The 17335-nt window shown below is 44.3% G+C and overlaps 1 protein-coding gene across 1 annotated transcript in view; it reads left to right on the top strand.

The window, feature by feature from the left end:
• The window catches only part of VIPR1 (vasoactive intestinal peptide receptor 1), a 100005-nt gene that overhangs the window by 40226 nt on the left and 42444 nt on the right, over positions 1 to 17335 (top strand). Inside the window, exon 3 of the mRNA XM_048313360.1 lies at positions 10193 to 10300. Coding sequence (XP_048169317.1) covers positions 10193 to 10300 — 108 coding nt within the window. The remainder of the gene's footprint in view (positions 1 to 10192; positions 10301 to 17335) is intronic.

Genomic DNA, 17335 nt, shown 5'->3' with positions numbered 1-17335 from the left:
TTCTGTATTTCAGAAGTGAGGAATGCAATCCCAGCCCCACCAAAAATCAGGATTTAGCTCCAGATGCTTTTCCAGTCAGGACATCTGTATGCAACACAGTGGCTGCTCAGCTGATAACACACGGAGCAGCAGTAGGGAAGCTCTCCCAAGGGTTGGGATACGGGAGTTTTGCTTCCCAGACTCACAGATGGAGGCAAATCCCTCTCTATGAAGTGTGGCTGAGCTCCTGAAGGCTGCAAGGCAGGAATCACCACTGCACTGCTTCCTGCTGATTTCCTCTTGCGTCTTTTATGTAATGGTCCCAGAGCACAGAGGAGTATTTTTGGGTTTGTTTTCAGGAAAGCTTCTCTTCTCCATGGCTGTAATTTACAAACACTTCAGCTTAAACTGAAGCACAGAAATAAAATTATAATAAATTTAAAAAGTAGCCCTCTCTTTGTTTAAAAGGCAGGAAAATCAATCAGGTCTAGGTTGGCTGGCTCAGCTCATTATCTGTTTATACTATTATTGCTAATTCATTTGCTCTGCAATCAGATACTCTTTCAGAAGCAGGACAGTCATTTAGGGATGGTAGCTGAATAAGGAGCTGTGACTCGTGTCTGGGTGGGGGGAGTCATGGAATGGTTTGGGTTGGAAGAGACCTTAAAGGTCATCTCATTCCAGTCCCTGCCATGGGCAGGGATACCTTCTACTATCCCAGGCTGCTTCAAGCCCTGTCCAGCCTGTCCTGATACATCCAGTCTTTCAGCACTGCACTTTTTATTTGCTCTCTAGCCCTGTCTGTCTTGGAAGCAGAATAAAACCCAATTACAAAGTCTGAAAAGTGGAAAACATGGAAAAAAATAGTGTCATTCCCTCTCCCACTGCCTGTCCACATCTGCTTAACTTGCACATGCCTCACACTTGTTGTGGGCAATAGAGGTGAGTCTTACAACCTCATCATCACCATGGAAAAAAATCCAGGTGGGAAATGGCTCATGCTGTTTAAACTCTGAATATTTTTCTGTTCCATAGGCTTAGAGAGGAGGCTGGCTTGAAAAGCCAAATTTGGAGCCTGGGGGGGTCTCTATCAGTCCCCCCTGAAGAAGTCAAAACAAGTTTGATGGGAGGAGAAGCAGTGAACATATGGAAATTAAAAATCAAGCTGGAAAAAAACATTGATGAAGTTTAAATTAGGAGCCTGTTTATTCATCACCATCTGTTTATAGTGTAGCAAGATAAGAAATAATTAATAGCTCCTTGCTTGGGAAAGTTCAAGTGAATTCTCACCTCCCAGTTGCATAAGCCCTGCTAGGGCAGACGAGGTGTCAGTGGGATCTGTGGGACAATCCTGTTATCAGCAGCTCTCCAGGTGCTGGAGCAGGCACCACATAGCTGATCCAGCTCAAGAACTCACAGAATCACAGAATCACCAGGTTGGACGAGACCTCCAAGATCATCGAGTCCAACCCATGCCCTAACACCTCAACTAAACCATGGCACCGAGTGCCACGTCCAATCTTGTTTAAACACATCCAGGAATGGTGATTCCACCACCTCCCCGGGCAGACAATTCCAGTATTTCACCACTCTTTCCACGAAAAAATTTCTCCTGATACCCAACCTATATTTCCCCTGCTGCAGTTTAGGACTGTGTCCTCTTGTTCTGTCAGTTGCTGCCTGGAGAAAGAGACCAAGCCCACCTGACTACAACCACCCTTCAGGGAGCTGTAGAGAGTGATAAGGTCAAGAGAGTGCCCAAAGTAGGGCAGGGAAAAACTGTGGATGTGGCACCTGAGGATGTGGATCAGTGGGGAACATGGTGGTGTTGGGTTGGTGGTTGGATTTGGTGACCTTAGGGGTCACCAAAGATTCTGTGATTCTGTTATTTCAGAGCGGTGTAGAACTCTCAGAGGTCTTCTACCATCTTCATCAACCTCTTAAAAAATCCTGGGGCATCAAGAATGGCATTAAATGACAACTCCTGTCCAGCTAAATCAAACCCTGAGGATCCAGAAAACACACTCAAAGAAACCTGGAGAACAGTTTAGCTCAGTCTAAAATATGTTTGATCTTGATGGTCTCTCTAAAGGCAAAAGGACCTGCTGGACTTTTTGCCATGTTCTCTTTTATTAATTTTTAATTTACTTTTTTCCTATTACTCTGACCCAGGTGATACAAAGAGCCCCTTAATTTCATTCTTGCTCTGAGCAGCAGCACTGGGGAACTCCCACATATGACATCAGTCCCTGCCATTCCTTGACAGGGTGGTCTCTCCTACAACAGCAGAAGGTTCAGCCATGGGACATTAGGACCTTAAACCCCAGACTCTCTTTTAGGATCAGTACCAAATTCAAGCTTCCTTTTATTTAACAGAAATTTTTCTCCCAGTTCTTTGGCAATGGCCACGATACACAGTAGGACAGGTACTTCCAAATGGTCTTTCTTCACCTTTCCCTCATCCCTCTGGGACTCTTCCCAAACACTTCCACGCTGCAGCTCTTACAGAGGTGGAACCCACTCGCTGGAAGTTCAAAATGAAGAAATCTGCCGTGGATTTCTCAGAGGAGAACCTTTGTGGACTCTGCCACAAAATCTGGCCCCTGAAAGAGGAAGAGGGAACAGTCTTGTCACAGTGGTAAACCCAACCTGAACCCTGAGAACCACCCCCAGGCTTTGGTGTTGGCTGCTTTGATCCAGCCTGAAGCTGATGCTGTTCTTCCAGACCAGGAGTCTCTTTCTGAGGACACAATAATCAGCAAAGTTTTCCCTAAAGATGGTTCTTTTCTGTCCATCCTTGCCCTGTGACCCACTGCCCACCTCTCCAGTGAGCACTGCTGATTCCCATTTGGGTTTCGGGGACACGGTTTAGCCAAGAACATGGTGATGCTGGGTTAACTCTTGGCCTCAATGGCCTTAAAATGTTTTTCCAACCTTACCAATTCCATGTTTCTAACAGTGGTCCCTCAGTTGCTTGTCTGAGCCCATCCAACCCCCTGAAGTGCAGACACCGACCAGCAACAGGATGAAATTCCAACACAGGCCCACACAGCACCTCAGCACTCCTCCCTGTGGAGCTCAGAGTTGATCTGTGCCTTGACCTCACCTCTCCGCAGACATTTAGGCATTCCAACATCTGTTTTCTGCCTTAAAACACAACAGGGGTGGAGGCTTTGCTTTGGTTTTGCCCGTTGCTGACTCGTCCTGGCTGGAAGCTCTCTAACAAGCAGCAGTGTTTGTTTGACTCAGGAACAGCTGTCCTGGGGCTTGTCGGGATTAGCAGCCACTTAGTGAACACAAATTTGTGTTGGAAAAGGCATTTTAGTTTGGAGAATGTGTCACACTTTTAAATGCCAGCAGGAGTTTTGGTTCCTTTTTTTTTAAACATGAGATAATAGATAAATGCACACAGCCTTAGATGTGCAAAGGTTACAGAAATAAGGGAAAAGTGACATTGATGCAGTCGAAAATAAATTCAAAGTATTTTGAAAGCTCTGGATAACATCTCAGATTAAATCCGTCTATGCAAAGGTTTTGCTTCTGACAGCAGCTTGTGTTTGTCCCTCTCACATCCCGTGAGATTTCTGGTTAAAAAATCTCTCCTTCCTCATCTTTTCTTTTTGTTTTTCTGTTGTTATTGACTGTATCAGAGCACCCTCATGATGGTATCCACCCTTTTTACCTGGGATAAGTACTCTGGGGAATATTGCATACACTGTAAGTTATGTTGGGAAGAGCAGTCCTAGAGATCAAGCCACTATGAATTTCTTTCTGGAGATGCCAGTATGGGAAAAACCATCTAAGAAGGTACCTAAATAAAGTCTGATTCTCTGTAAATCCAGTTGTCTACACCTCCTGGAAGAGAGTTGATTTGAATGAGGAAACCCTGGAATAATCCTTTAAGCATGCTCAGTGTCAGAGCACTGGAGATCTTGTTTAGAGGCTGCTCAGGAGATAAGTCATGTTTTTGGCAACGGCCTTTGTAAATCTTTGTCTTAAATCTTGGATCTTTCAGTTCACATGTTCTGTAGTTAGGCAGAAGGGCTCAGCTCACTGGTTTGATTTATGAAAAGGGTGTTCTGGAGGGAAGAAAAAAGTCAAGCGTTTGTTTAGTTTGTTGGTTAAAAAAGGCTGAAAGAGTACAAACTTTTGTTTTTAAAAAATTGTTTCCTAATAGATGTTGATGGTGGAAAATATCGTAGGATTTTCATGCTTAAAAATCATCCTCCAGCAGCAGACACTGGTGATTTTTTTTCACACTGATTAGAATGACTCAGTTTGGGGGTTTTAAGGTGAGATTTCCTTCATACATCTTTGAGTCGAATTCCTGCAAATATTTAGGAAGAAAGTTATTTTTTAATATATTCCCATTGAGTGCTTGAACAGCTTCTACTGGCAGCCACTGCAGAAGTGCAAACCAGGTTTTATAGTAACTAATGGTGCTCTTGTGATAGAATCATGGAGCTGTTAAGGTTGGAAAAGACCTTTAAGATCATCAAGTCCAGCTTGGACTGAGTGGGAAAAATGAAATCACAGTCTCTCTCTTGACACAGTTATTGAGGCAAAGTCCAAAACAAACTCTTTTCACTTATCCTGAATTTTGGGATCCTTTTGGCTTTCTGTGATGGCCCAGGTCCCTTCTCTGCTGAACTGGAGCTGCAAGTCCCTCAGTGAGCGATGAGCAAAGGAGCATCAGAGCACCAGCAGAGCTCATCAGTGGTGGGAAGGAAATGCCACCGTGTCAGAGGTCACATGCCCTGGCAGGATTGTGGCTTTCCTTCAGCTGGCTGGTTCCTCTGTCACATCCTGCCTGCAGTGCTGCAGTGAGAGCAGGCAGCACAACGGGCAAAAAATATCCAAATTCAGCACAAAGCTGTGGGAAGCTGAAAGGGGAGCTCTGAGGGGATGGGTTTGCTGCAGAGCAGGCTGTCAGTGGTGATACAAATGGAGATGGAGCTGGAGGAGGAGAGATGCCCAAGGGATGCTGGAGTGTGAGTGGCACTGAGGACAGGAGGGCACAGCAGTGACTCTTTCAGGGAAGAGAGGGAGGATGCATTTAGTGAAACCTCAGAGCCAAGCTAACCCCAGCCAAACCCAATCTGTTGTGGAAAAACAGGCACAAAATTAATTTCTGTGCATAGAGCAATGATAGGGAATACAAATCATAAAGTCACCCCAAGACAAGCCCCTACTCTGCAAGCCCAGGGCACGATGGGGTAGAATTAAACCCACCAAAGATACAAGGGAGAAATGATAGGGAGCTGTTTCCATCCTGGGAGCTACTAAATAGGCTGGGACACTTCAGCTTGAAAAAGAGATGCCCAAGAAGGGACATTAAAGAGGATTTTATGGTTTTTTCTCACCAGGAAAAGGGATATTGTGGTTAGGCTGTGAATATTTCTTCTTTGTAAAAGAACTGAGCAATTCCTAGTGAAACCAGCAATGAGCAGGTTCAAAGTGAGTTCAGAAAGGGATATAATTTTTCTGTCAGTGGGCACTTAAACCGTGCAATGCCTTGGCGCAGGAGGTTGTGAGTTCTAAAAATTTTCCCTGGGTTCAGAAGCAAAATCAAATTGCATTTAAGAGATTTATGGGAGAAAAAGAATCTACCTATGGAACTTTTTATTATTTCATACAACTTTTAAATAGAAAATTGTCCCTCGTTTGGGAGGTCTCTGCTCACCGGAGTCTGTGCTGGCAGTAGTGACCCAAGGCTGAAGATGGGTATTCCTCCACTGTGATTAAATCCAAGCTGCCTGGGTGGAACTGAGTTATGGAGAGTTGCAGGCACCAACTTTTGGAGTCTGTTTCCTTCAGTCAGGCTGGAGATCAGTGCTCAGCTGGGACAGGGAGATTGATGCAGTGATAATTGGCTGTAATGAGATGGTTGTAACAAGACCAAGCCGGGCAAGCCACGGGTGAGCACCAAGGTTGGGCTCCTCAGGGGGACAATAAATGTCACCCCATGGCTGTTTACAGTCCTGACTCCTGGGAGCTTGCAAACTGCCTGCTGATACGGAATGGGAGAAAAAATGAGATTTTATTGCAGCACACCAGGCTGTGATGGTGCCCTGGGATAGCTCAGCCCGGCTTAACTAAGCTGCGCCTTTGCCTCGCTGTTATCCCTGTGGGTACTGAGAGCTCCCGAGACACCCCAGGCATCAAATGGGCATCTCTGCATCTGAACAGGGATTCCAAGAGCAAAATGTGTGGGAATGTCATTCAGAAGAGACCTGGAGTCACCCCATGCCTGAGGGAGAATTTGGTGTGAGGGTTTGGTGGGTGGTGTGCGGTCAAAGGTTGGACTTGATGTTCTTGGAGATCTTTTCCAACCTTAATAATTCCATGGTTCAGTGAAAGACTGATGTGCTGAAAGGGTTTTTTTCCTGAAGTGGGAGTTCACCTGTGTTCAGAGAGTGCCTGACACCAGCCTGCTGCCATTCATTTCTTTCCTCAGCCAAACTGAGTCCCATCTCAGGGCTGTGCCAAAGCCCTGGAATTCATGTTTATTCATGAGAGAAAGTTATTCTCTGCTGCTTCCTAGATAAGCTTTGACCGTGATTTGCTGTAAGTGTAGATATGACTCCAATAAATGGGTTTTTACACTCCAGTCTGCCAGTTCTGCAAACCACTGTGCCTCGTGAGAATTGACCTGTTTTCTGTTTATTAACCTTTTAAAGGGAGAGGAAATGAGGGCCTGAGCTCTGGTGAACTTTTAGCAGAGACAGTGGGAAAGGTGAACATCCTGCAGCTGTGCTGGGGCCTCCTAACTCCCTGCAGCCAGCACTGTGTCACTGGTCTTCAGCTTCTTCTGAGCCAGAACCTCTTAGAGGAGGGCTCTAAGTGAGGCTGATGCAGCCCTTGGCTTGTTTGTGGGGCATTTGACTTGCAAAGAGGAAGGCTGAGCTGATGGATATCGGGATCTGAGCTCCAGCTTCTTTAGAGGCATGAAGGATTTCTCCCTGCAGCCCTCTGGAAGAAGATATTCAGCTCCAGAGAGCACTTCATGGTCTGGCAAGGAAGGGCAGGGCAAAGCTGAGTGTGTGGAAGTCACAGTTAAAATAATTAAAATGGAAAAAAAACCTTCTCTTTTTTAAAAAAGAATTCTGTTTATTTATTTATTATTTATAATGATCAGAGTTTAAAGAGTGTATCTGGATACCCAGAGATGTGGTAAGTGCTGCTGACTAGGAAAGGCCTCACACTTACTTTTATACAGCTTCTCCAGATTCACCTGTGATCCTTGCCAAGGCAAAGCACCACCCCTGGCAGTGTGCATCCCGTGGCGTTTTGGTGACAAGCACATGAGCAGAGCAGTTCTTTTGATGGAAACGAAGAGTAGGTGTATTTTTGACTCGTTTGCTGCACTGGGTGAGGGTTGATAAATACCTTTGCATCCTTCCTGCAGAGACTGAGGGCAAGGTAGAAGACAACATTTATAATTAATTAATGGAGAAGCACTTATCAATTCCCAAACATGACGTGATCAGGCCAAAATTGTCATCTTTGCTATATCCAAGTGACACCACAGGGAAGAGACCGATTTCCTTCTTCCAAGGCACATTGCAGCTGTTCCTGCCCTCAAATAGTTTTTTGCCTGCCAGCCCCCTGATCCCAGCAGTTTTCCAGGGTAAAGTCTATCAGCTTGGGAGAAAAAAAAAGCATTTTCTGGAAGGTTCCTTGATAAAGATTGTCTGTGTGCTGGGTCAGATGAAAGGGCACAGATTTTTACCTGATGTTGTGATGGGATGACTGCAGCGTTGGACTGTGCATGTGCAGCATCCTGCAGGTATCAATCTTCAGTTGTTCCAATTCTTTAAACTCCAGTTATTCTCTCCACTAAAATTATTCATTTTCCTGAACTGTAGATAATTAGCACAAGAAAGACACAGACCTGTTAGAGGAGCTGTGGCTGCCCCATCCCTGGAATTGTCCAAGGCCAGGTTGGACGGGGCTTGGAGCAACCTGGAATAGTGGCAGGGAGATGGAATGAGAGGATCTTTAGGGACCATCCCAACCCAAACCATTCCAAGATTCTCTGATCTTGTGGTGACAGGCGCTACCATCCAGAGTTCTGCTTTCCATTGCCTTCTTTATTTATTGCAGAAATATTTTCAGCATGTCTGGGGCAGCAATGAGGAAGATTGTTGTCATAAGAACTAATGGGCAAGTACAAGGTGTGTTTACAGAGGCAATAATTTGTAAAAATACACTTTATGTGTCTTGCAAAGCCAGTTTCACTTTCTTTTAATCGGAAAAAAAAGCTTTTACTTTCAAAAGTGAACACCTAAAAGCTTTCTATATGCATCACAGCTGGTGCTGAAAAATATCAACAAAGATACAGATCACCAAAACTCTCCGAGTGCATAATTCAGGGCATTTAAAAAGCCATCTGCTGCTATCACCTTGTATTTTAGTTTCCATTATAACCTATCCTGAGGTAGTAGGTGCATGCTAAATTATTGCAGTCAGTGGAGGAAATGATTGTAGGACGTGAAAAATCCCACCATGGAATCATTTTCCATGGAATCTTTAATATCCTGATACTTTTGGAGCTGCTGGCTGTTTGCTGGGAGATAAGTAAGAGGCTGTGGGAACTGAGCTGGGCACCTGATATAAGGACCCTGAAACCTGAATGTTAATGAACTCTGCAGGAGAGATGCACGAAGGAGATACCATCAGTTATTCCATTTTGCAGGCTCCGATAAACTCAGCTCAGGACTTCATTTGAGTTTGTTCATGAAAGGAGAGGGGGGAAAAAGCCTGTACAATCACTTTGAAAGCGAGCTAAGGGTTCTTTCTCAGCTTCAAAGCCTTTCTGCGTGCTGTCTATTGATCTGAGACAGCTCTGCCTCGCTCTGCACGGGCTGGTGATGGCACCAGCCCTCTCCTTAGCTCAAGTAGTAAAAGATGATTTAAAGGAGGAATTTCAGAGCAGGGTGTGATTACCAACAAGTGCAGCCTGACAGGGGTTTCACAGCTCCCTTTGCTGGCACGTGAGAAATATTTCCTCCACATTTCCTCACCACTCTGTTCTTCACATCCCAGTCTCTCTCGTGTGGGGCTGTTGACCTTAACAGCGCGTGAGTCACATTTGGGGGAGCGTTGCCATCTAATGGGGTGTGAAAAATAACGGAGAGCACAGGTGCTGGGAAAAGGGAGCTCAGCTGACAACCCATCCATCTCACCCAGGCAGCAACTGAAATGCCTGTCTGTTGGAAATATAAAGCAGGGGGGGAAAGGTTGTCAAAATTCTTCTCAGAACTCTAAAATTGTAACACATCGATGTAGAAATGTGTTTGATTTTTTTTTTTTTTTTTTTTTTTTTTTTAATTCAGATCCGCCAACTCCTTCTGGCTTCAGGGTTAATGTTACATGATCCAACAGTGCAGCATGCAGGGGTATTATTAATGCCTTTTGAGAAATAAAAGGGCAAAATCAGAACATTACAACTCTGTGGAAAGGACGTGCCACTTTTTCTTTCCAGGAAAGCCTTAATTCTACCCAGAAAAACTTCAGCAATGCCTCATTTTGACAAAACCTTGTGTTTTCTGCCTGTGTTGGTTATTCCTTCATTCCTAGCTTGGATAGCTGAGGATGTGCCACCTTTCCCCACCCTTCCATGGGGATCCTGGCCACAGCACTGTCCCTGTTCAGCCTCCAGCAGTGTTTTGTGACTTCTCCCTTTTTAAGAAGCAAAGTCAGCTTCCGGTGAAGGGATTTGGGCCCTGATCCCTTGATTGTCATCCATGTCCCCTTCCTGCTGTGAGAGCTGCACAACCATTGCAATGGGAAGAAAAAGGTGATGACATTTGAGGGAAGCAGAGGAGGAAGGGGAGAGTGTCTCACAGGTTCAGATCAGGTATTTTAGTGCAACAGCGAGTGACAAGGGCAAGCAAGAGAGATATTTAATTAGGCATTTCTGCCTTTTTAATCCAGGAGAAGGCACTGTTCTTTATCAAGCCTGATTTGCCTGGTTCTTGCACTTATCTGCCATTCTTTCCATACTGATTTCTGGAAAATTACAGTGCTGAATTTCAGGGACTGGTGGAGCTGAAAACTGCATGTTTAAAGAGAATATTTCTGTGGGTTTCATTCCAAAACGTGCCTGGGCCGGGGTGAGGGGCTCCACAAACCTTTGCAGAGCTGCCCTGCTGCACCTAGCAGGTCCCACTCGTGAGTGTTCCACCATCTGCTTTTCTCTCTTCCCCAGGCTGCAGGAGGCAGTGGGACAACATCACGTGCTGGCCTGAAGCAGAGGTGGGAGAAGTCGTGGTACGGCCATGTCCCAAGTACTTCAGGTTCCTGACCTCCTTCCTGGGTAAGCAAATCCCAAAACAGCTCCATGGCTTCACTCCCAGGGGTTTCTCATCATTCCACAGGGGGAACATCTCAATAAAGAGGGAGAAACCAGCTCTTAGCCCAAGGTAAAGGAGGTTTCCAAGCCATCTATGAATTCCCAAGCATTAAAACATCCTCCCTGCACTTGCAGCACCACTACTGTGGATCACAGGGATGCAAAAATAGCTCCTGGGGAAATCCAATAATATGGATGTTGTGCAGTGAAAATTGAATCAACCTGTGCAATAGTTGTGTTTGTTGTGCAAAACGAGCAGCTTAGCACAATCATTAATTAAGTCTCTGACAGAAAAGAAACAAGCTGGAACTGTACGTAATAAAGTAATTTTTTTTTCTGCTGGAATGACAAATTTGGCCACAGGCTAAAGAATTAACCTGACAAAGAATGGGCAGGAGAGGTTAATGGAGGAAGTAGCTTAACTCACTGGTCGGGGTGTTTTGAGAAGCTTTAGTTTAAAACTCAGGTCTCAAGGGGCCATGCAGCAACAGGGCTGATGGTGTCTCCTGGTAGTTTGTAGTCATTTTTCACCATTTTTATTATAGAAGCTCTGCAGGCCTTCACAGAGAATTAAGGTTTTTTGCACTGCAGATCTTGCATCGAGCTGATCCCCCATTTTTAGAGCCTTGCAGTGCAAACACACAGAACAGATTAGGAATGAGGGGGTAGGGACACAATATCATCCCGGTTCAACAGGCCAGAGCACTGCACTCATTAACTAGCACACGCTGATTACACGACTTGACCAAGGTCACACCAAAATTCTTTGCAGACACAGAAGGGAAATTCAAAATCCCTGGAGTCCCATCCTAGTGCTGACTTCCCCATTTCCAAAATTCCCTGGTAGCTCATCACTCCTGTGTCAACACCCAGGGAAAAGAGGCAGAAGCTGCTGTGATATCACATCTTGCAGGACAAGACCCCTGTGCATTGGATCAGCCATGTGGAATAATTACCTGCTGTTCCTGCTCTGTGCCCTCTCCCCAGCACAGCATTCGCTCACTGGGGTTTATATACCAGCAGAGTTAGTGAAACAGGAAGGAAAAATCTCTCGAAAACTCGTTCTAATGCATCATCCCACCAGAGCTGAGCTCACAGCAAGGTGCCCGCAGCACAGACACTGAGAGCTCCATTCATATTTTTAACCATAAACATCTGGTAGGATTTGACAAATTCTGGGCGATCTGAAATCCCTGAGGATTCCTCAGCTGGTGTTAAGATACCTGTATGCAGGAAACCAAATTTCCAATCTGAAATGGCATTTGTATCAACTGATTTTAGAGTTTTCCCTAAGTAAATCTCTCTCTGAGTTGGTTTTACAGTCAGAGATGAGAAGCAGGTTCCTTAGAGGTTCAGTTCAGCTGGTTTTTAGATTCCCACTCCAGGATGAGTTTAATAGCATCTATAAATCACATATTTCTCCCCATTTGCAATCAAAAGATTGTGGAGTGGCACTGGCAGACAGGAATGTCTTCCAATAGGGGTGAATCCCACCCCAGCAGAGCACAAACAGAACAACCGATGCCATTCCCAAAGCAGAAGCTGCAGCTTTGATTTTCTCTGAGACAGCCACTTCGTACCACCATTACCAAGCAGGGAAAGCAGAGATGGTCTTAAATTAAGGCAGGGGAAAATTGCCTCCTGTTTTATAGGATTTGTTGCAAAATTAAGGTTGTGAAGCAGCTCCTCCTTTGTAGCAGTGAGTGTCATTGAACAGCTTTCAAGGAACTCAATCATCTGGTTAATGTTTGTGTCGTAATCTTTGATCCCTTTGCAGGAGCATGAAAGCTTTTATCAAGTTGTCAGCCAGAGAAAATCTTTTTATGTATTTACAGCAGGAAAAGGGTGAAGTACCAGGAAAAAAAGAGTTAATGTGATTTTTATGCCTCATGGAGAATAAGCTCTTCAAATGACTAATATCCCATCTCATGGTTAATAACGGATAAAATATCTCATGGCATTTAAAAACCTTAAAATGCCTAACACCGTCCTGATGTCATTTGACATTAATTTTTTATGGCATTCACAGATCCAGAAAATTTTCATTATTTCATGATGTTCGTCAGTGCCATGTGAGGGAGATGGATGAAAATATTTTTGGCACCTTTCATTATGAAAGTGCATTGCTTTCCACCCCTTGACCAGAGTGTTCCAGCTCTCTTTCGATACGTGGAGGATGACATTTGTAGTAGGGATTTATGTCTCACAGTTTCTCTAAAAGCAAATTGTCCACCATGCACAAGTTAAATTAGCACTGACAGTTTTTAAACTTCAGCTGTGAGATTAATTGACCTAAGGGGGTGGGCATAACCAAGCTCTGGAATCCCACTCAGTGATTTGAGATCCATGTGAGTTTTGGGCTTGCCAAACTCCTTTTTTTCCTCAGCTCCTCTAAATTTATTTCCCCTCTCCTTTCCCCTCCTTGATGAACACTTTTTATTCTGCATTGCTTCTGAAACTGGAACAAAAATTGAATAAAACGAGGATAGGGATGAGCAGACAGCAGCAGATAAGGAGAAGGTATCACCACGTCTCTAAAGAACCCCAAAATGAACCATACCCATTGGTTTTTTCTACAATGGTCATTAAAAAATCCCAAGAAGTTGGGTGTGTTTTTTATGGAGGTCTCTTCACTGAGAGCCCTTGACCTGCTCAGGTGCTCTGTTGTCCAAGTGTAACCTTCACATCAAAAAGGCAGAATTACCTGGAAAAAAGGAGGCTCATAGAGGGCATCACCATCCCTGGAAGTGCTCAAAAACATGTGGACGTGGCACTTGGGGTCATGGTTTGATGGTGGCCTTGGCAGTGCAGGGTTAATGGTTGAACTCGATGATCTTAGAGGGTTTTTCCAACCTAAACCGTTCTATGATTCCGTGATTTATTTGCACCTGAGGTGTCACAATGCTTGTGCCCCACTCCTCTGAAGGACTGGAGCTACACCTCCACCTCTACCCAGAAATGTGCATCTTTTTCTTGTAAATGTTGCCTGGAATCCTATGAATGCAGGATCAAAAGATCTAGTGAGAAATTTATCCTAAAGTTTGACAGCTCTGCTTTTAGGATGAGAAAACAAGCGGTTTACAAAAGGTGCTTAATCAAGGGGAACACTGTAGTTGTTAAGAAGGGGGGAATTATCTGTATTTATTAAGGATCAGGATCTTCACACTTAGAAATGAAATGTGCAGGAAGGGAAAAGGAAAATAAGGGAAAATTGAGTATTGCCCCACAAATGGGGTGCAGGAAGTTTCAGGGCACTGGACACATGGCAGTAATAACTGCAGGCCAAGTGATGTGAAAAACAAGAAAGGAGGAAAATTAAGTGTGTCTTGCTTGAGGTGCTGACCCAATGCCACAGGTTCTACTATGACACGAAGTTATGAGATACAAAACTGTGAAACAACATGAAACTCTGAGCAGAAGTTGCACTCTTGTGAGATCATGACTGAGGCAGAGAAAGCAAATTGGGAAATTATCTTGCCCACAAGTTTTTCCCAGGCCTAAGCACTTCAGCACCCAGCCTAGTGCAAGCTGTCTGCAAGTTTCAAGTGTTTCCCAGGAACAGTGGGGCAGATCAATAATAAAAATGAAAGTAGAGAGGTGCCAGTGGGCTCAGCAGCATCTCAAGAAGGGTAAATAATAGAAGTGCTACTGTTTTAATAACTTCTGTTTGAAAAAATCGATTTATGTCTGTGGAATATGATGCTAGAGAAGCAGGACTGATTGCTGGGCAGAGCACACCTTCCCTCTGCTTTAGAAGCTATTGCAGAAAAGGGCAAGGGAAGCAAGAGGGGGCAAAAGCCAACACCCCTGAGCCATGATTGACCTCAAATCTCTTTGTATGAATTCAAACTCCCATTAAAAGCCAGGAAGAGGGTTTTTTCCAAGAAGATCAAAGATGTAAAACCCTACCTGTAACAGGAACTTTCAGACATGTCTCTGAGTTTGAAGGGTGTGTTTGAAACAGATGAGAGGCAGAAAGAAATTAAGAGAAAAAACCTGAAGAATGAGGCATAGACAACAGCTCTGTGCATTTATTCAGTTCATTTGTTCAGTGTTTAACTCCTACCCAGATGAAACACCTCTGATAAAGAAAATGTTCTGGTTTTATCTTTGTTCCACAAACTCCTCCCTCCTCTTCTGCTGTGTCATGAATAAATCATGTCAAAGGGAAGGAAATTCCTCTCAGTGATAACAAGGAGGTCTCGTGGAAAGTTCCCTGCCCATGGCAGGGAGGTTAGAACTGGAATTTAAAGTCCCTTCCAACGCAAACCATTCTATGATGATTCTGTGATTCTAAATTCTGAGACAAGTTTTGCGTGCTCAGTCTCCATCCTTGAAGGATTCCAAGAATACCCAAAAGTCATCTGGTCATGCTTCCATTTTAGGTGACCCTACCTGAGCAGGGGTTTTGGTCCAGATGACCTCCAGAGGTCCCTTCCAACCTGAACCATTCTGGGACTCTGTGAAAGCAGAACACTGAGCTCTTGCAAGACATTATGAGGTTATTGTTATAATAAATGAGAGTTAGTTGTGGCTTTTTCAAGTGAAAATATTTGGGGTTTTTTTTAAGGGAAACCTCATCTCGTTGCTTTCAGGAACAGGCACTCCAGTTTGACAGTGGTAACATCGATCAAAATTAAATACAAACCCCACAAAAAAACCCTAGATTAATTCCTGGCTCTAACTAATACCATGAGAAGGAGGGCACTCTGTCCTCACCTCAGCTTCTTCCACAACATAGAGGAGAGCCTGGAGCACAAACCTACTGGCACTGGGATGCTTCCACCTCTCAGTGAATCTCCTCCACTCTACATTGCTAATTACGTGTAACTGAGTAATAAACTCCTGGTCCCCTGTCTCATTAAATCTCCAGGAGTACAACTTGAAAAGTTTTAGCTCCAGTCTGATAGGAAATGGGAAAGTTTGGGAAACCTAGTGAACTTTGAAAGGCTGGAGACAATTTCCAAGTGCAGAAATTTTGTGTTTTCTGATACTGTCACTTAGATTTTCAATGTACTCCATTGGTGCTCATTTTAGGGAAAACTTGTGTTACACAAAAAAGTGAGAAACAGCTCTGGGAAATGGCAAATGCAACTTCTGGTGCTTTGAAAAATTTGCCTTTCCATTGACAAATGATCAGACTTTATTACCAAAGTCTGTGGAAAAACTGAGACCCAGGAAGACCACGAGAACTGCCTCATTTTCATACGGGCTTGTGGCAGAGCTGGGATTTGACCTTGGAACATAAAAATCTGTGTAATGCTTCGGTCTAACCTGAGCCCGTAAACCTCAGAGGAAGAACTAAGCTTGTGGGGCACTTTCCCAAATTTTATGCTCATTTTCAGTATAGAAATTAATATTTTAAATAGTAGAAAATAGAAATGTTGTATGGTCTCAGGAGAGACATCATCCATCACTCGAGTCAAAATTGTGGTGTGATAAAATCTTTGTTGTCTAACCTTGCACTTTTTGTACCTCTCAGACATCAGCTGAATATGTGAGTTGTTAGAAAAGTGTCTTGTATCACACCATGTGTGTGAATTTGGACACGAGGAGCAAAGAACCGTAGAAAAACTTCTCTGGGAAGAGAGTTTCCCTAAAATCAGAGTCATTTTCATTATTATTTTTTAATCCCACTGATGCTTTGTCATTGTTTTTCCCTCTACCTTGGTCCCCACATCTGCTAAAGCATTGGGAAAATTTTTGAAAGTATTGAGAGTGGTGAGAATTATAAAATAATCATAAAATTGGGAGGAAGTGCAATTAAAAAGAAGAAATAGGAGAAAATTAAGCTGCAAGAAGCATGCCTTAGCTCACTGAGAATAAGAAACAAAGAATCAAAACCGCAATGAAATCTAAAGCCAGGCCCAAACAGAGAGGAGGAGTTTTGAGCAGGAAATGGGAAGCAATGAAGTCCAGATAATGGGATCCATTGTAACGAAGAAGAGCTAACAGAAATTGCATAACACCTCCAAAAACCTGAAAGCGCTGAGCAGTCATGTCCTTGATTTGTTTGCACAAGATCCCTTATGATCCCAATATGAACCCTGGTGAACAGAACTGCAAACAGTGGCCATGCAGGGAAAGCCTGGGAGCAGCAGCCCACGGAGCTGTGCTGAACAAAGGCACCTTCGAGAGCCCTCCTGGATTCAGATCTGTTGCAAAGACAGATTAAAGGAGCAAGCTTTAGGGTCGAAAGCCATCTGTCACAGGGATTCAAGAAGTGACTTCAGGCAGGGGATTGTGTGCTGCTGATTCCAGTGCAGAGCAGGCCCGTGGCTGGGAAGGCGTTCAGGTGACTCAGGTGTCAGAAATTGCTGGAGGTGATACTCAAATATTTTCGTGACTCACAGCTGCATAACTGATTTGCTCCGGTTTGCCAGAGTTTTCGTGCTCTTGTGTGCAAAGAACTCCATTGTTGGAACGGTTTGCAAAGCTCTTTGAGTTTCACTGGTGTCATTTTTCACCATAAGAAGCGAGGTTTGGCTGCTGTTTGTTCATTCAGGTGTATTGAGCAGTTTTCCAGTTTTGTGCAATGAATGGCACCAGTGGAATGCCCCAATAATGGGATCTGTGTGAGGTGGGCATGGCAGGGATTTGTGGTCACAGAAGGTGCTGGGGGAATTCACAGTGTGCTGTTGGGTGTATTTCTGCTTCGTTATGCCTTGAAAAACCCATATCTTGGTCTTTTAGGCCACAAACCTCTTGGGGTAAGGCTTATCCTGAGTGCTGGTGTCTCCTCCTTTTGTTGGATTAAGCCAATGTGGGTTTGAGGTCCAGCTGGGACAGGAAGCAGAGGTATTTTACCAAGTGAGAAGTGCTTTGCACTTACAATCCTGGATGGATCAGGCAGTTCTGAGTTCCAAAGAGCCACATGCACTTCAGTTTTGACAGCTTTGGCCGAAGGAGGGAGATGTCCTTGGGTTAATTAAAGCTCTTTTTAGCTGGTCAGAGGCCCCAGGCACTCAGCGAGCTGGACAGTCCAGGAAATCTTCTTGC

This window comes from Corvus hawaiiensis, chromosome 1, assembly GCF_020740725.1.
Source record: "Corvus hawaiiensis isolate bCorHaw1 chromosome 1, bCorHaw1.pri.cur, whole genome shotgun sequence".
Lineage (NCBI taxonomy): Eukaryota > Metazoa > Chordata > Aves > Passeriformes > Corvidae > Corvus > Corvus hawaiiensis.
This window is presented reverse-complemented; position numbering and strand designations above follow the sequence as displayed.